The sequence below is a fragment of the Protopterus annectens genome, chromosome 3.part0, assembly GCF_019279795.1.
Source record: "Protopterus annectens isolate FY-2018-M chromosome 3.part0, PAN1.0, whole genome shotgun sequence".
Taxonomy (NCBI): Eukaryota; Metazoa; Chordata; order Ceratodontiformes; family Protopteridae; genus Protopterus; species Protopterus annectens.
In genome coordinates, this window is record NC_056731.1 from 291,027,388 (window position 1) to 291,047,548 (window position 20,161).

At 41.8% G+C, this 20,161-nt stretch overlaps 1 protein-coding gene across 1 annotated transcript in view; it reads left to right on the plus strand.

The window, feature by feature from the left end:
* NGLY1 (N-glycanase 1) overlaps positions 1-20,161 on the plus strand; it is a 714,901-nt gene that overhangs the window by 488,589 nt on the left and 206,151 nt on the right. The window contains exon 5 of the mRNA XM_044064776.1: positions 16,549-16,768. Within this exon, the coding sequence (XP_043920711.1) occupies positions 16,549-16,768 (220 nt within the window). The remainder of the gene's footprint in view (positions 1-16,548; positions 16,769-20,161) is intronic.

Genomic DNA, 20,161 nt, shown 5'->3' on the forward strand with positions numbered 1-20,161 from the left:
ATCGGAGCTGGAGGGCTTTTGACGCTATGAGGAGAGTGTTGCCCCCTCGGGCATCCACATCATAACCATCAACCTTCTCCTCCAAAACACCTGTGTCTACCTCTGCTTTACTGGTTCCTCAAAAGAGTAGAGACTTAGAGCCTCAGGTCACCCCATCGGGTGAGCTCTGCTTTTCTGAGACCTTACCAGAAGCTCCCACTGAAGAGGTTCCCAGGAAGAGACTTTGCAAGAGGAAGCATCTGGACTCCCCACAGGAATCTGTCACGTCAGATACTGACTTAGATGAGTCAGAAGGGTCCCCACAGTCCCCCTCCGACAATATCTCTTTCGGAGATATCTTGGAAATTCTCAAACAGGGGTGGCTGGAAGCCCATTAACCCTACTGATGATGAGTCAGTTCTCCTGAAGGCTTTCGGGTCTCAACCCTCCACCTCTTGGGTGTCTCCACCTTTTGATGAGCTGATGGAATTCATCTTGAAAGGTGTGTGAGTCCCCGGATACCATGGAACCTGTCCCTCCGGAGGCCTAACAAATTTATGACTCCCCCCCCCCCCCCAGGACAAGGCTTTCCTAACCAAAGGAGTACCCGTTGATGCTATGGTGGTGGCGGCAGCCACCAAGGAGGAATTGTCAGAGACCTCTACATCTGTTCATCCTCCTAACAGGGATTCTAGGATCATAAACAGATATGGTAAGTGCATGTTTAGTTCAGCGGCCTTTGCTCTTCGATCCCTGAACTATCTCATGCATTTTACTAGACTGCACTTAAGGAGCTGGGAGATACTCTACTGGGTGCAATAGCTGCAGGAGTTTCAGATGAAGTAAATTCCAAGCTTGCTACCTTAAATTCCCTTGTAAACTCTTGCATGCGTCTGATCTTGTACGCAGCTGATGGAATGAGGAGGGCAGCGGGTACAGTAATTGCTTTTAGGAGACATTCCTGGATGCACTTATGTTCCTTTGCGGAGCCCTTTAAGTCATCCTTTGTGAACACCTCTTTTGATGGCTTGTCCCTTTTTGGACCCAAACTGAAGGAAACGCTTATGAGGAGTGACTCTGTCTGCCGGAGTCTGGTTTTCCACCCCTGCCAGACTTTATTCCAAAGGTCAGAACGGAGGAGAAGATGTGGTTCCATAAAACTCAAGGAGCTTTCCAGGACACTTGTGGTGAACCCCCACCTCTAGAGGCAGAGGAGGGTGTAATAATGGAAGACACTGTCCACGCAGCAGAGGGGGTCTGCAGAATCAGGATGACCGAGATCAGTTCTTTGGAAAGCTCTATCAGTGCTCCTGGAAAGAAGGCCACACCTGTCCATCTCTGGAGGCAGTCAGGGGATGCTTATCTTTGTACCCAGACACCTGGCAAAATAAAAGATCGCTGGGTGCCAGTAAACATCATATCCAGAGGATACTCCATGACCTTTGCCACTCCAATTCTTCACCTCTTGTAAGGAAAAACTCGGACTTCCCATCCAGTCATTAGGAACAAGCAACCGCGGGGTTCAAAGGTTGCTGGGAAAAGAGTCATCCAACCAGTCCCGGCAGACCAGAGAGGATCGGAGCGTGCCGGTTTCTCTTTACAGTTCCGAAACAGGGGACTGGAGACTGTTTTGGATCTCAGAAGACTATAAGCAAATCTGTCAAAAAGACAAAGTTTTGGATGGTCATACTACAAAGTTGATACTTCCCTTTCTTGGGAAAGACAACTGGATGTGCTCGAGTAGATCTCAAGGATGCGTACTTCCACATCAAAATGGCCAGATCATCTGTGCTTCGGCTGTGGTTTTTCTCAGTCACTACCAGTTTCGAGCTGTGCCCTTTGGTCTCACTACAGCCCCCTGCAGAGGTTCACCAAATGCACTTGGCAGTAGTCACGGCTCACCTGAGACATTGGGATTCCATACCTAGATGACTGGCTCCTGCACGCCACCATCAGGCATCAACTCAATACAAACAAAGGGACACAACCTTAAATCTCTCTGCAGTCAGTTGGGGATTACCATAGAACTCTGAAAAATCTGCCTTATCACCATCCAAACATACAGTTTTTATAGGAGCAGATATAGATACTTATTTCCATGACCGTAAAACTTTCACCAGAAAAGGTTTGTGGGTTCCTACAAAAATAGGTCCTGAATCTTCTAATCCCGGAAGAAAAAGCCCCAGCTTCAATGGTGCTCAAATTATTGGGGACAGTGGTATTGGCAGCACTTATTGTGATTCCTTTTAGGTTGAATAGATATGCATATACTACAATGACTTCTGTTCATTCAGCAATGGTCCTTTTCAAGAACTTCCAGTGTCTCATAAATTCTGATAACGAACTCATGCAAGAATGACCTGGCACTGTTGGATGACACATCTCAACAAGTAACAATGGGTCACCCCACTTTGATCTCTACCTTAACTCCCATTGCCACACTCGTGACCACGGACGCCCCCTGATGGGGGGCATTATTAGGGGAAGAAACGCCGACACGCACATGGAAACAACCACGTGGCTCACCTGCATATCAGTGTCCTAGAGATGAGAGCAGTAATTCTAGCTTTGCAGTCCTTTCAAGACTCCCTTCCTCTAGGGACTATTGTGCAATTCAGACGGACAACATGTCAATGGTCTGGTATGATAAACAAATAAGGAACAACCAGATCTTGCCCCCTATGTCGAGAGGCCCTGAGAATATGGTAACGTGAGCAACTTCCACTCCAGCTTTCTGATAGCAATGCACATCCCGGGAAGTCCGGTGTGATAGCAGACAAACTGAGTAGAACCGCAATTCCTATTGCCTCCACGAGAGGACCCTGGAAACAGAAGTATCGAAAGGATATTATTACGCCCAGATGGGGCCCAGCCTTACTGCGACCTCTTTTACAACTTCCAATGAACCACGTAAATGCAGCAGCTATTTGCCCTCTAATCCCCCTAGAGAGATTCCCCAAGGGACGTGGTAATAATACACAGTTGGCCCTGGTCTCTTTTTATGCCTTTCCACTGATATCCAAAATTTTTTACAGAAAGCAAAGACTCTGGGAAGGACCGTCATCTCTAAAGCCCCTCACTGTGGCCTCATCAGATTTGATTCTTCTTTCTTCAACTTCATCTATTGATTGAACCTGATCCTAAATCCATTTCCAGATCTTCTGAGTCACTCATCAGGAGCTATTTTCATCCTGCACTTCACACCCTCAAATTGACAGCTTGGCTGCTCCAGTTCACACGAATAGCCACTTCAGGTTTTCAAAATTTCATTTGCAGCTCAGCATTATAATATCATCTCCCATAAATCATCTACCAGAAAGCATATAATTCTTTAGTAAATGGAAAAGATTTTCTATATGGACATTTCAAAACAATATTGACCCATATCTACTCCTCAATTTCATCCATTTTAGAGTTTTTAACCAAACTTTTCAATGAGAAGGAGCAGCTGCTGCAACGATTAGGGTTCAATGTAGCAGAATCTCTAATTTTCACCTTGGTGATCAGGGATCTAATATCATGTCCCACACATTCTCCAAAGCCTTTCTTAAGGGCACCGCTCATTTGAGACCTCCTATTAGGTCCCCAGTTACACCCATGGAATCTAAATTTTCATCTTTCTCCATATAATTTTATCCCCCATTTAATTGAACCGGCCTCATCTTGTGCTGAAATATCTATCGCGGAAAACCATTTTTCTAGTAAGCTGTTAGCTGTTAGCTCTCGAGGGTTTCAGAGTTACACACTTTGTCCATTAAACCTCCATATTTAATATTTCGTGATGACAGAGTTTTCCACTTAGGACAAATCCATCTTTTTACCTAAAGGTTTGTTCGAGACAAATCTCAATCAGACTATAGAATTAACCCGCTTTTTCCCTAATTATACTAATAAGATGGAACATAATGCCTCGCTGCAAGCTTGGCGTCGTCTTGCAGGTAGCTTTGATTCTATTTACACAGGACTAAGGACATCAGAAAATCAGAACAGCTCTTTGTTTCCATTTTTTCAGATTCAAAGAAAGGTGTGCTCCAGTGGTAAAAAGTCCACCTTGTTAAAATGGATTTACCAGATTGCGTCATCTCTTTACATACAGTTCTGTCCATTTACCATTACTTAAAAAAATAAAGGCCCATTCAACTAGAGGCTGTTTCCACATCTTCAGCATATTCCGGCCAAACTACCAATAGATTCCATTTTGTGCATCATCAGCCACATGATCTAGACCCTCATAATTCCTTTATCAATCATTACAAATTGGACAAGGCCTCCAGGGGCAGCGCAGCCTCCTTTCTGGAATAACACCTCCCACGCCAGGCCACCGAGAAAGATGATGCTTGGGATGCTAACCCATCAGTGAGAATAGGCGAGATAGAACAACTTCACGCCAAAGTTGTGTACTCACCATAATATTCCAGTATGAGTTGTTCATCGCCTCATTTACCCATTACCATCAACCCCCTACCATTGTCTTGTGGACGAGAAGTTGAAACAAGTCTACCAGTTGTCTTAGTCCTTATCTAGTTTATCCTTGGATGCTAATTTTTTGGGAACTTATCTAATTGACTTAGTTGGCGGCAAACAAGATCAGAAACACCATTTGCAATCATAAGGGATAGGAAGTAGGCCATGAGCTGGTTTCAGACCTCAAGATTTAGCATTGGCGAGCCAGCGAACGGGGGTCGTTCTGAACCCATCAGTGAGGAATGGTAAAATGGACAACGTTATCGATGCTCTCTTCTTTTTCAGGTATCTAATGTTCCTCCCCTGCCTGATCCTATGCTGATGCCTGTGCCGATAAGGCAATGAAATTTGAAATTCACCCTGGTGTCCAGGTCCTCACCCCACCCTTGATCCCTGCCTTTTTGCCATGCATTAAGGCAGCAGAAGTTGTAAATGTATCCTTAGTGTCCTGGTGGATCCCCCGCCATGATAATCCCTGTACTCAGTGTCCATGCCATTAAAGCAGTAGAGTAAATGAAAACATATCCCGTTGTCTGGTGGCTCCTTCTGCCCCGCCAGTTCCTGTGCTTAATATCCCACGACGATAAGGCAATGAAGCCGTAAATGTATCCTTGGTGTCTAGTAGCTTTGATCTCTGCTCTGTCACACCATTATGGCAATGGGGTATAAATGTATTCTTGGTGTCTAGTAGCTCCCCTACCTTGATTCCTGTGAGTGCAGGTTAGAGTGTTTTATCATATCATATGCTTAACTGCCCTAGAGTATATATCCCTGGTGTCTGGTGGTTTCCCAATTACTGTGGTCATGGCAGGTGGTCGAACTCTGACTTTCCCAAACTGAAGGAAACGCTTATGAGGAGTGACTCTGTCTGCCGGAGTCTGGTTTTCCACCCCTGCCAGACTTTATTCCAAAGGTCAGAACGGAGGGAAGATGTGGTTCCATAAAACTCAAGGAGCTTTCCAGGACACTTGTGGTGAACCCCCACCTCTAGAGGCAGAGGAGGGTGTAATAATGGAAGACACTGTCCACGCAGCAGAGGGGGTCTGCAGAATCAGGATGACCGAGATCAGTTCTTTGGAAAGCCTATCAGTGCTCCTGAAAGAAGGCCCACCTGTCCATCTCTGGAGGCAGTCAGGGGATGCTTATCTTTGTACCCAGACACCTGGCAAAAAATAAAAGATCGCTGGGTACAAAACATCATATCCAGAGGATACTCCATTCCCTTTGCCACTCCACCACCTCTTGTAAGGAAAATCCCGGACATCCCATCCAGTCACAGGGAACAAGCAACCATAGAGATTCAAAGGTTGCTGGGAAAAAGAGTCATCCAACCAGTCCCGGCAGACCAGAGAGGATCCGGAACGTACTCAAGGTTCTTTTTAGTTCCAAAGGAAACAGGGGACTGGAGACTCATTTTGGATCTCAGAAGACTAAGCAAATCTGTCAAAAAGACAAAGTTTTGGATGGTCATGCTACAGTTGATACTTCCCTTTCTTGGGAAAGACAACTGGATGTGCTCGATAGATCTCAAGGATGCGTACTTCCACATCAAAATGGCCAGATCATCTGTGCTTTCGGCTGGGAGCCAGTCACTACCAGTTTCGAGCTGTGCCCTTTGGTCTCACTACAGCCCCCAGAGTGTTCACCAAATGCATGGCAGTAGTCACGGCTCACCTGAGACATTTAGGATTCCATACCTAGATGACTGGCTCCTCACGCCACCATCAGGCATCAACTCATACAAACAAGGGACACAACCTTAAATCTCTGCAGTCAGTTGGGGATTACCATAAACTCTGAAAAATCTGCCTTATCACCATCCAAACATACAGTTTTTATAGGAGCAGATATAGATACTATTTCCATGACCGTAAAACTTTCACCAGAAAAGGTTTGTGTTCTACAAAAATAGGTCCTGAATCTTCTATCGGAAGAAAAAGCCCCAGCTTCAATGGTGCTCAAATTATTGGGGACAGTGGTGGCAGCACTTATTGTGATTCCTTTAGGTTGAATAGATATGCATATACTACAATGACTTCTGTTCATTCAATGGTCCTTTCAAGAACTTCCAGTGTCTCATCAAATTCTGATAACGAACTCATGCAAGAATGACCTACACTGTTGGATGACATCTCAACAAGTAACAATAGGTCACCCCTTTGTTCTACCCACTCCCATTGCCACTGTGACCACGGACGCCTCCCTGATGGGGGGGGGGGCATTATTAGGGAAGAAACGCCCAAGGCACATGGAAACAACACGTGGCTCACCTGCATATCAGTGTCCTAGAGATGAGAGCAGTACTTCTAGCTTTGCAGTCCTTTCAAGACTCCCTTCCTCTAGGGACTATTGCAATTCAGACGGACAACATGTCAATGGTCTGGTACATAAACAAATAAGGAACAACCAGATCTTGCCCCCTATGTCGAGAGGCCCTGAGAATATGGCAATGGGCAACTTCCACCCAGCGCTTTCTGATAGCAATGCACATCCCGGGGAAGTCCAGTGTGATAGCAGACAAACTGAGCAGAGCAATTCTATTGCCTCACGAGAGGACCCTGAAACAAGAAGTGTCGTAAAGGATATTACGCAGATGGGGCCAGCCTTACTGCGACCTCTTTGCAACTCCAATGAACACGAAATGCAGCAGCTATTTTGCCCTAATCCCCCCCTAGGAGAGATTCCCCAAGGGACGTGGTAATACACAGTTGGCCCTCGGGTCTCCTTTATGCCTTTCCACTGATATCCAAAATTTTTACAGAAAGCAAAGACTCTGGGAAGGACCATCATTCTAAAAGCCCCTCACTGGCCTCATCAGATTTGATTCCCTTTCTTCAACTTCATCTATTGGAAGAACCTTGGATCCTAGATCCATTTCCAGATCTTCTGAGTCACTCATCAGGAGCTGTTCATCCTGCACTTCACACCCTCAAATTGACAGCTTGGCTGCTCCAGTTCACAGAATAGCCAGGTTTCAAAATTTCTCATTTGCAGCTCAGCACATTATAATATCCTCCCATAAATCATCTACCAGAAAGTTATACCTTAGTAAATGGAAAAGATTTTCTATATGGACATTTCAAAACAATATTGACCCATATCTACCCTCAATTTCATCCATTTTAGAGTTTTTAACCAAACTTTTCAATGAAGGAGCAGCTGCTGCAACGATTAGGGTTCAATTAGCAGGAATCTCTAATTTTCACCTTGGTGATCAGGGGTCTAATATCATGTCCCACACATTCTCCAAAGCCTTTCTTAAGGGCACCGTTCATTTGAGACCTCCTATTCGATCCCCAGTTACACCATGGAATCTAAATTTTCATCTTTCTCATATAATTTTATCCCCCATTTATTCGAACCGGCCTCATCTTGTGCTGAAATATCTATCATGGAAAACCATTTTTCTAGTAGCTGTTATGTTAGCTCGGAGGGTTTCAGAGTTACACACTTTGTCCATTAAACCTCCATATTTAATATTTCGTGATGACAGAGTTTCACTTAGGACAAATCCATCTTTTTTACCTAAGGTTTGTTCAGAGACAAATCTCAATCAGACTATAGAATTACCCGTTTTTTTCCCTAATTATACTAATAAGATGAAACATACGCTGCACAAGCTTGACGTCCACAGGTAGCTTTGATTCTATTTACACAGGACTAAGGACATCAGAAAAATCAGAACAGCTCTTTGTTTCATTTTCAGATTCAAAGAAAGGTGCTCCAGTGGTAAAAACCACCTTGTTAAAATGGTTATCAGATTGCATCTCTTTTACATACAATTCTGTCCATTTACCATTACTTAAAAAAATAAAGGCCCATTCAACTAGAGCTGTTTCCACATCTTCAGCCATTCCGGCCAAACTACCAATAGATTCCATTTGTGCATCAGCCACATGATCTAGACCTCATACCTTTATCAATCATTACAAATTGGACAAGGCCTCCAGGGGCAGCGCCTCCTTTGGAATATACTCCCATGAGCCACCCGAGAAAGATGATGCTTGGGATGCTAACCCATCAGTGAGAATGAAGGCGAGATAGAACAACTTCACATAAAAAAGTTGTGTACTCACCATAATATTCCATGTGAGTTGTTCATCTCGCCCTCATTCTTACATCCCACCATCCAACCCCCTACCATTGTCTTGTGGACCGAGAAGTTGAAACAAGTCTGGGTTGTCTTAGTCCTTATCTAGTTTATCCTTGGATGCTAATTTTTTGGGGGAACTTATCTAGTCAGCTTAGTTGGCAGCAAACAAGATCTGAGGGAAACACCATTGCATCATAGGATAGGAAGTAGGCCATGAGCTGGTTTAAGACCTCAAGATTTAGCATTTGGCCGAGTCGGAGCAGAGGATCGGTTCTGAACCCATCAGTGAGATTGAAGGCAAAATGGACAACGTTATGGTGAGTATATAACTTCTTTTTTCAAATATCTAATGTTCCTCCCACTGCCTGATCCCTATGCTGATATATGTGCCATTAAGGCAATGAAATTTGAAATTCACCCTGGTGTCCAGTCTCACCCCCCCCCCCACCCCTTGATCCCTGTACTTTTGCCATGCCATTAAGGCAATAAAGTTGTAAATGTATCCTTAGTGTCTAGTGGATCCCCCTACTCCTTAATCCCTGTACTCAGTGTCCATGCCATTAAGCAATGAAGTCGTAAACATATCCCTGGTGTCTGGTGGCTCCTTCTACCCCTTGATTCCTGTACTTAATGTCCACGACATTAAGGCAATGAAGCCGTAAATGTATCCTTGGTGTCTAGTGGCCCCCCCTATGCCTGATCTCTGTACTCTTGTCCACACCATTATGGCAATGAAATTGTAAATGTATTCTTGGTGTCTAGTAGCTCCCCCTACCCCTTGATTCCTGTAGTGCAGTTAAGTGTTTTATCATATCATATACTTAACTGCCCTAAGTATATGATATCCCTGGTGTCTGGTGGTTTCCCAGTACTGTGGTCATGGCAGGTAGTCGAACTCTGACTTTTGGCTGTATTCAGTACCTCAACATGGCGGAGACGTCTGTACTAATCTACACAGCCAAACAATATCTTGAATTGCCAGACATGTAGATGACTTCCAGTAGGCGGTTCCACGGGGGGGGTGAGAGAACATGGTTAATTACCATATGCCTCTCTCCTGGACTACCTCATTAACATTCAGCATGGCTGCAGGGCTAGCCCACCATTTTGCACCATGGAGCAACATGTTAGGGCAATTGCTGAAGTGGAATAAAGATACCAAGATGTGTGCATATTGCAATACCTTAATGAATCCCGGCCTGTATTTCTATATTCAGGTTTTCTTCCTATACATTTTTTCTTAAATAATTACTTTCTAAGGCATTCTAATTCAACTACCTTTCTTAAACTACATATTTTCTCATCTTTCAGAGCTTCCATCCACCAATCAGTTTGCTTAACTTTATTGCTTAAGAAAGCAAAGCTCTTTCTTCCATCTTTTCACTGCAGACTTCTGTGTAGAACATCACTCCCTCATTTCTCCATGTTTTGCTACATTACTTCTTCAGTAACACAAAATGCTAACTGTTTCTATTCATCCCTGCAGTTAGGCATACCTGTTCTCCATTAGCCTTCCTTCTTTTATTCTTGCAGTAGTTAATATAATCTATCTCAATTTTTTGTTTAATGCTTTGTACATTCATTGCATTCATAATAAAATGGCCTTGTATTCAGTTGGATTTGAAATTACATATTTTTCTTTCTTAAAATATTATTTGTAGTTTCAGCTTAAAAAGGTCTTTCCACATGCCTTAACATTTTGCTCATTTTTACAGCTTAACTACAGACACCACTGTAGTGTGAAAACTCGTTTTATATATCCTCCTTTTTCAGTTCTGTCCAGCTTTTATTAAAGGTGACATTCTTCTTTTATTGTTTAACCTCCTGATCCTCCATTTTATAAACCACATCTTTCTGTTATTTTCAGACCCTTTATTATTTCATTACCTATATATTTTTTTACTCATCCCTTAATAAAAGTGAAAGTCTTCAGTTCATGTATTAAGAAGTGAAGGCTTCATTAATTTAAACAACTCTCTTCATTCTTTGTCACCAAGCCAGACATTCCTTCCACACCTCTCAACCTTTTAAAGCTAGAAATCTGGCCAAAGCCATAAATAATGAGGGGACGAATGCCCAAAAATAGGAACAAAATTTAAATATTGCTCTTGCAAACTTAGAAAGTTGATAAAATATTGGCTTTTGCATTAGTATGTATTTTTGAAAGATATGAAGTCAAACTCAAATGTCTGATTATTTTCTGACCTTAATCCTCAATGATTAGCAAATGATTTACCAGAAATGCAGAATTTTGTGAAAAAAACATACCAAAAATATGAAGCAAAAATCTGGACATTCTGTGAAGATCTGGACAGTTGAGAGGTATGATTACTTCCCTCATCCCAGAAAATGTATCATAGTCCTTTCTGCTTTAGCCATAGTTACTTCTAAAACCTAGACAGTGACTCTCCTATTCTGAAATATTCCACCCCCAGATTCCATTAGAGTATGTTTATCTTATTCCACTGGTGAATGAAAGGGAAGATGCGAAGGTCATTCTGAATAATGGTGACAAACATGAATGCTCACCCAACTGAACTGTTAATGTGGATCTTAAATGGATAGAAAAGTTAGCGGACTGGGAAAGGGACCTTTTGGATGGAATAAAATTTTCAGAATTTCTTAGTTATGTGGACAAAGAGTTAATGAAGGCAGGTTTACTGTTATATATTGAATAAATCTAAAACATGTCACATAGGAGGAAAAGTTATTTGTTAATTACAATATTCTTGGGAGTAGGTAGCTGTATTGTGTTGAGTTTGAGATGCCAGCCAGAATGGCATCTGAGATTTTTGGTTTATTTTTTCCAGCAGATTGGGATTTTCACTTGAACCTCATCAAGGGGGGAATTTTATTATATAATAAAGTGTGGGAAGAGGAATGGATTTAATAAATCCTAAGGTTCATTATGTTTCACTGTATGTTTATAATGTTCTCAGACAAATGTACAAGGAAATGGCTTCACTGAAAGGATTTTTAGTCTGAAGCATTCTTGTGTGGGGAATTCATTCATTTACAGGTAAAAGTAAAAAGTGTAAAAATTAAGTTTACTGCATAATGATTTTAAAGGTTGGGACTGAGAGAGTAGAAAGCTAGTAGAGAAAATGAGAGTATGGTACATGAATACAATGAAGAATCTTTATCTGGTTCAGGAATGAAATAACTCAGCAAAAAATAAAAACATCTTTAAAGTTTAGAATGTAGAGGATACAAAAGGTAGCATTTTCAAGAAATTTAATTTTTTGGCTCTCATAGCAGAAAAAAGCCACCGACACCTCCTTCCCCGTAGACAAGTAACCTGGCAGTGGCTGCTCACTCCCATCTGACTGGCCAGGTCCTACAGGCACTTGAGCCACTAATCAATCTCAGGTCACCTGCAGATGACTAAACAATTTTTTTTGCCAGTATGCTTCTTACAGCAAACATATGAAGATGTAATGGGTGGAAAATATTTTTAAAAAACAAAACTGAAGGCAAATCCAGAGAAGCATGCCAGACCATGACAAATAAGACCTAATACTAATACTACCACTGAAAATAATTTATTGACATTAATTGCTTTCATCCAACACCAGTAGACGTCCTCAGAAATGAAAAACATGCATCACTTTCTTGGGTCTATATTAGTTCATCGAAGGTTCACTTCAGCGATTCTCCATTCATTAAACAAAAACCATTGAACGTTCACTTCAGCGAAGGACTGATTATATAATATATATATATATATATATATATATATATATATATATATATATATATTTAGGAGGGTGTGGGGATGCAGCCCCCACCTGGGTGGGTTTAAAATACTCCTCTGTGTGTCTTGCAACGAAATGTTGGGAAATATTTACTTTCCTCGTGTAACACATTCAGTGAAGTGAACGTTCACTGAAGTAAGGGAACCTTCAATGAACTAATACAGACCCCACTTTCAGCGATTCTCCGTTCATCAAACAAAAACCATCGAACTTTCACTTCAGCAAACGTTCACTTCAGCTGATTGCTATATATACTTAAGAGAGTGTGGGGACACAGGCCCCACCTGGGTGGGTTTAAAATACTCCTGTGTGTGGGTGTCTTACAGCAAAATGTTGGGAAATATTTACTTTGTGTAACACATTCAGTGAAGTGAACGTTCACTGAAGTAAGGGAACCTTCAATGAACTAATACAGACCCCACTTTCTTTTATACCTCCAATTATGGGACTCAGTTTGCAATATGTAAATAAATACTTATAAAACAATAATAAAAACATTTGACATTCTAAAAATACATTTGCAGCATGCATTTAATATTAATGAGTTCATTTAGTCTTGGCTCATTTTATATTCCATTTTCTCTAATTTTTTACTGAAATTGCCACTCCTAATGTTCATTTCAACAAGATCTATGACAAAAAAAATACAAACAGTCGAGCATCTAAATAATTATTTATATCCTTATTTTAATTGTATAAATATGCTCAGATATACAGTGTTCCATTCTTTTTTTTTTTTGTCTTCCATATATAGACCACTCCCACTGAATTACAATTATACCTCCTAGAAACTACAAAAGCTTTGTTCATGTGAGCTCAACTTAAATATGACCTCTCCTTAATGTAACAGCACATTCTGCAGAAACACAAACAGGAAAAGTACCTTTAACTTTATTAGTGTTATTATTCTTATTTTTGCTGTTCATTGTTTCTAACTTAGATTTCAAGTTAAAATCTTTTTTAAAAAACAAACATTGTTCCTTGAGTGGAAATATTTAGCAAGAATTTCATTACATAGAATATCTTTCCTATTTTGTTTAAACACTTCTGTAGTGGAAGTTATTTCCAATTTAAATGCCCTGGAATAATCTTAACTGCAACATTATTATATTATATTGACATTATTAGCAGCGAAATTTAATACTGGGGCAAACTTACCAGATTTGTGTGATTTGATATCTGTTGTAAAATTATCCAACATTTTTCTATTAAAAGTTCTATGTATATATGTGTGTGTATGTATATACACACTTAATCACATTCAGCTTCAAATTTAGTGTCGTCAGAGATTAATCTAGGTAGTCTGATGAAATGACCTCTAACTGCATCCCTCTTCATATGTCACAGATGTGCACTACTAGAATGTAAATAATTATTTACTAAAGTAGATTTACGGAAAATGGATGACCTAAATGTCATATTTTCCAAATCAAGTGTTAAAATAATGTCCAAAAATTTGCTTTCAAGCCTATGTCAGCTAAAGTGGAGTTTAAAAAGGTAGTGCTGAAGTTGATAGCTCCTATAAATCCATTAATATCATCCACATTGCATTTCCAGATAAAAACTTGTTAATAAAATGTGTATATAAAACTACTGTGTTGTAGAAAAATTACATTTCTTCAGTCAGAATGAAACAAATTCAGGCTTACATTTTAGAATGCTGAAATAATTTCCACTGTAAAGACAGACCCTGGGATTCAATAACGCCTACACTAAGTTAACACTATGTGTACACCGTATGGATTTGCAAATGTGTCTTAAAATGTTTTTGCTGTAAGCTACACAAAGAAAATTCTAAATGTTTTACACAGTATGAGTGGCATAGAAACACAGTGGTCAACATTACTGATTCTCCACTTTGGAGATCAGCCAGGGTGCCGTCTTGTGTGGAGTCTGCCAGTTATCCCTGTGTCTGTGTGGAGTCTGCCTGTCATCCCTGTATCTGTGTGGAGTCTGCCTGTCATCCCTGTATCTGTGCTGGAGTCTGCCTGTCATCCCTGTATCTGCGTGGAGTCTGCCTGTCATCCCTGTATCTGTGCGGAGTCTGCCTGTCATCCCTGTATCTGTGTGGAGTCTACCTGTCATCCCTGTATCTGTGCTGGAGTCTGCCTGTCATCCCTGTATCCGTGTGGAGTCTGCCTGTCATCCCTGTATGTGTGTGGAGTCTGCATGCCTGTCATCCCTGTATCTGTGTGGAGTCTGTATGTTATCCCTGTATCTGTGCTGGAGTCTGCATGTCATCCCTGTATCTGTGTGGAGTCTGCATGTCATCCCTGTATCTGTGCTGGAGTCTGCATATCATCCCTGTATCTGTGCTGGAGTCTGCCTGTCATCCCTGTATCTGTGCTGGAGTCTGCATGTCATCCCTGTATCTGTGCTGGAGTCTGCATGTCATCCCTGTATCTGTGCTGGAGTCTGCCTGTCATCCCTGTATCTGTGCTGGAGTCTGCATGTCATCTCTGTATCTGCGCTGGAGTCTGCATGTCATCCTTGTATCTGCGCTGGAGTCTGCCTGTCATCCCTGTATCTGTGCTGGAGTCTGCATGTCATCCCTGTATCTGTGCTGGAGTCTGCATGTCATCCCTGTATCTGTGCTGGAGTCTGCATGTCATCCCTGTATCTGTGCTGAAGTCTGCATGTCATCCCTGTATCTGTGCTGGAGTCTGCATGTCATCCCTGTATCTGTGCTGGAGTCTGCATGTCATCCCTGTATCTGTGCTGGAGTCTGCATGTCATCCCTGTATCTGTGCTGGAGTCTGCATGTCATCCCTGTATCTGTGCTGGAGTCTGCATGTCATCCCTGTATCTGTGCTGGAGTCTGCATGTCATCCCTGTATCTGTGCTGGAGTCTGTATGTCATCCCTGTATCTGTGCTGGAGTCTGCATGTCATCCCTGTATCTGTGCTGGAGTCTGCATGTCATCCCTGTATCTGTGCTGGAGTCTGTATGTCATCCCTGTATCTGTGCTGAAGTCTGCATGTCATCCCTGTATCTGTGCTGGAGTCTGCATATCATCCCTGTATCTGTGCTGGAGTCTGCCTGTCATCCCTGTATCTGTGCTGGAGTCTGCTTGTCATCCCTGTATCTGTGCTGGAGTCTGCCTGTCATCCCTGTATCTGTGCTGGAGTCTGCATGTCATCCCTGTATCTGTGTGGAGTCTGCATGCCTGTCATCCCTGTATCTGTGTGGAGTCTGTATGTTATCCCTGTATCTGCGCTGGAGTCTGCATGTCATCCCTGTATCTGTGTGGAGTCTGCCTGTCATCCCTGTATCTGTGCTGATTTTCATTCGCTGCTTTGCTTTCCTCCCACATCCCAAATAGGTGACTTGGCAATCCTCCAAATTACTTGCAGGTTCATAGACAAGTACTAGGCTATTTGCCCTTTCAAGTAACTTTAAGCCTAGCCAATTTTACAAAGGGGAGACAAAAAACATGTATCTCATGTCTGTGAGGTAAACACCTTAACCATTATAGCAAACCCCAAGTCTTCAAGCCACAAGGTTTGCATGCTGTTTATGTTGTTTACGAGTGTATCTGTGTATATCTGTATATATATATGTGTGTGTGTGTCTGTGTGATATACATAGATGTATGCCAATGCAAAATGTGTGGTATTAGCTTTTCTACGTCAAACCCTTTGAATACTGCAATAGTCTCTGGCTCCTCATGACTTTGAATTGAATCAAACAGGTAACTGGAGTGTGACTTATTGAATAAATGACTGTTCTTGTACTTAACTCTGTATTCAGTTTTTTACTAAAACATCTGCATTTGTAACTGACTTTCTTACAACAGATGATGCATGCTATTGTAGCTGTACCTATTTCTGGCCCAGAATATGGTTTTTGGAACTAGAGCACTTCACCTTTTATCAAAAGGCTAAATAAAATAAACAACATAACATAGGCTTATGTTTGATGCCTTTTAGGGATTTGAGAGATGGTATACAGAAATAAGGGTGTGATTAATATGGTTTTGTTGGAAAATGTAAGAAAAATACAGCTAGAATAGTAAAGATATTAAAGGCACCAGCTAGATTGGATAATTTTTTATTTGCATACCTTAGACAATACAGTGTCCTTGTTAGTTCCAGTTACAGTAAGTAAGGTAAGTTTACATGCAAGTCCTTCAAAGACATGAGATAACGTTTGTAAGTGGTTCATATGAAATGTGCTATTTTGGTTACATTTGATAAGCATCAACTTACTGAATTTATAAGTTATGTTAAATGGTGCTATTTTTTTTCACCCTGACAGGCACAAATGCAACTGTAGATGACTTTCTGCTGCTGGAACTCCTGAACTGGTTCAAGACAGAATTTTTCCACTGGGTAGATGCTCTTCCATGCAGTCAATGTGGTGGAAAGACTCAGGCATCTGGTAGCCTGACTCCATCTACAGATGACCTACGGTGGGATGCTCAAAGAGTAGAGAACCATTTCTGCAGTCAGTGCAACCTGAGCAATAGATTTCCAAGGTATGTCTCAGAAATACTGCAGATAGTTTCATTTGATGGTTGTGTGTATTTAATTTCAAGCTGTCATTCTCATAGCCTTCACTGTCGGATTCTTTCCTGCTGTTTCTCGGCTTACTCATAGTCTGTGCTTCAGTATTTTATTCATGTCCTCTCTTTCGCTTTACTATTATCTGTACCAGTGATTCTGCAATTTGCCCAAAGATGTGAATGCAGTGTGAGTGAGTGTGCTTTGTGCAGGTATAGGCTGCCATATGTCCACTGTTTGCCAGGATATAGACGTTAACTGCTCAGTGATCCCAAATTAAAGAAAGCAGTTATCAGAGAATTAATAAATGAATGAGATTGGAATATTCAGTATAGCTAACTTACTGTTCAACAAGAATGTCTGAAGCTGTCAGTCTTCATTCTGTCATTAATCTGTTTCTGAAGAGGCATGGCATTCAGTCACCTCTCAGTTGGCTACCCTGACATCCATTTCCAATTCTTCTATGAGGCTCATTTCTCATGTAGCCAAAGGTATGACAAGAGCAGCGGATTCAGGCATTTCCATAAGGACGCACACCTGGATGTGTTTGTGCAGTTTTGTGGAGCCCTTCAAGTCTTCATTTGTCAATGCACCTTTTGACATCTCTTTCCTTTTTGGCCCAACTGCTAGAGACACTTTAACTAGGTGTGAGAAGGATAGGAAAAACATTTCTGCCATAGGAGTATATTTTTCCACTCCTCAGAGGTCCTTGTCTAGGAACAAATGAGGAACAGGCAAATATGTTGTTCGGGAAGTCCCAAGGGTCTTCCTGAACTACACCTGGTGAAGGTTCCCCCAGGGGCAGAGGGGGGAATAATTGAAGACGCCGTAGTCATGGCAGAGGTGGCCTACAACATCAGGGTTTCCAGGATACCTTCTTCAGGAAACTCCTCCAGTGGTCCCAAACAGAGGCATGATTGTCCGCCTCTGGAGGCAATCAAGGGGTCGCTTATCCCAGCACCTACAACCCTGGCAAGAAGTCACCTCAGATACTTGGGTGCAGAGAATCATTTCCAGAGGCTATATAATTCCCTTTTCCCTTCCTCCTCCCTGTTCATAGAGATTCCTTGATGTTCCACCCAGTCAGAGAGAACAGGCAGCTATTGAAATTCAAAAGCTGCTACAAAAAGCGAGTCATCCAAGAAGTCCCAACAGACTAAATAGGATCCGGGTTTTACTCATGATTCTTTTTACTGCCAAAAATGACATGGGACTGGAGACCAATTTTGGATCTCAGCATACTGAACAAATCTATCTGAAAATTCTGGATGGTTACAATTCAGTCAATTCTTCCATTTTTAGGAAATGATGACTAGATGTGCTGTATAGAGCTACAGGATACGTACTACCACTTAAAGATGGACAGATGTTCCAGAAGATTCTTTCACTTCTGGCTGGGAGCCTGTCATTACCAATTCAGAGTTCTGCCCTTTGGTCTCACTACAGCCCCTAGAGTGTTTACCAAATGCATGGCAGTAGTAGAAGCTTCCAGGTGTTTTCATATTTAGAAGATTTGCTCCTCACCATCCCCTCTGTGCATCAGCTTCAACAAGCCAGGCACTGTTTGCTTCAAATTTGCAACACCTTGGGCATTTCAATCAATCTTGCCAAATCACAACTTGCTCCATTTCAGTGCCTGGAATTCATCGCTTTTGAATACTAGACTCAGGTGGCATCTTTACCTTTCTATTGCATTGCTTCTTTAAGACATCAAGTGCAGAATATTCTCTCTCATCCTTCTCCTCTGGTGAGATTAGTGCTTTCAGCACTGGGATCGATATCAACTGCCGTAGTTTTCCCTTAGCATGCTTCTTTATGTGAATTCTCCAGTGGACCTTAGCTGTACAGTGGTCCATTCTGTGTCAGCCCCTGTCCTTTCAGATAAAACTCATCCCAGTGACAATGGATGCCTCCCAACTGGGGTGAGGGGATATTTCTTGGGAAGGATGGTCCAAGGTGTGTGGTCTCCCCCAAGAGACCAAATTGCATATCAGCTTTCTAGAGAAGAAAGCAGCCCTTTTAGCACTGCAGGCATTTCAAGAATATCTCCCTCTGGGGACTATTGCAGTTCAGACAGACAATATGTCGGTGGTCTGGTACATGAACAAGCTAAGAGGAACCCTATCTTGCCCCTGTGCAGAGAGGCCATGAGAGTATGGGAATGGGCAGTCTCTTCAGACTGCTTCCTAATTGCGATACACAGTCCTGGAAAAAACAATGTGCTGGCAGACAAACTGGGCAGATCTATTCTGATGCCTCACGAGTGGTCTCTCAACCAGTCAGCAGCGAACAAGATCTTCAGACTTTGGGGCCAACCTTGCTATGACTTATTTGCCTCAGCCCTCAACAACAAGTGCAGCAAGCACTTTGCTCTGATCCACCATAAGGGAAAGTTATCGAGAGACACTCTACTTCACGTTTGGCCCTACAGTCTGCATTATGCTTACCCTCCTCTTCCCCTAATTCTAAAATTCTTACAAAAAGCAAGCAGGTTGAAGAGCTCTGTAATCCTCATTGCCCATTTCTGGTCCTGGCAAATTTGGTTCACCTTCCTATGGTGTCATCTTTGTTATCCTCCATGGATATTGGAGCCTCACCAGGATCTCTTGTCTCACCCATTGTGCATTTTAACATCCTAACCTTCTAGCCCTATGTTAACCACATAGTTTCTCCTCTTCCAGGAATACTCAGACAACCCAGGCTCTCTTCCCCAGTCCATGACATTATTTTAGTGTCACAAAAAATGTCCACCATGAAAGTCCATAGGAGCAAATGGAAAAGTTTTTCTATTTGGGTTTCTAACCAAAACATCAAACCTTTTTCGGCCCCAACTTCTACATTCTCCTTTTTCTCACAAACCTTTTTAATCAAGGGGTCAGTTTTTCTACAATTAAACTTCAGTTGGCAGCAATCTCTAATTTCCATTCAGAAAATAAATATTTCTCTCTGGCTTCTTCTAGATTATGTAAAGCTTTTATGAAGGGCTTTTTTTCTCCTCAAACCTCTGATAAAGGTTCCATCACCACTTACCTTGGGACCTTATGGTAGTTTTTCAAGGTTTAACTCAGAAATCCTTTGAACTGTCAGACAAATGTGATCTAAAATTTTTGTCATGGAAAACAGTCTTTCTGGTAGCAATATCTTCAGGAAAAAGAATTTCTGAACTCCAGGCTTTTTCAGAAAAAACCCTTACATTATTTTTCATAAAGATAGGGTCTCTCTACAAACAAACTCTTATTTTGTGCCTAAGGTGACTTCTGAAACTAATATCAACCAGTCCATTCATTTGCCAGTCTTTTTTCCAAAATTTTCCAATAAGGGAGAGTACATGCTTCATCTCCTCGATGTATATAGAGAACTACATTTTA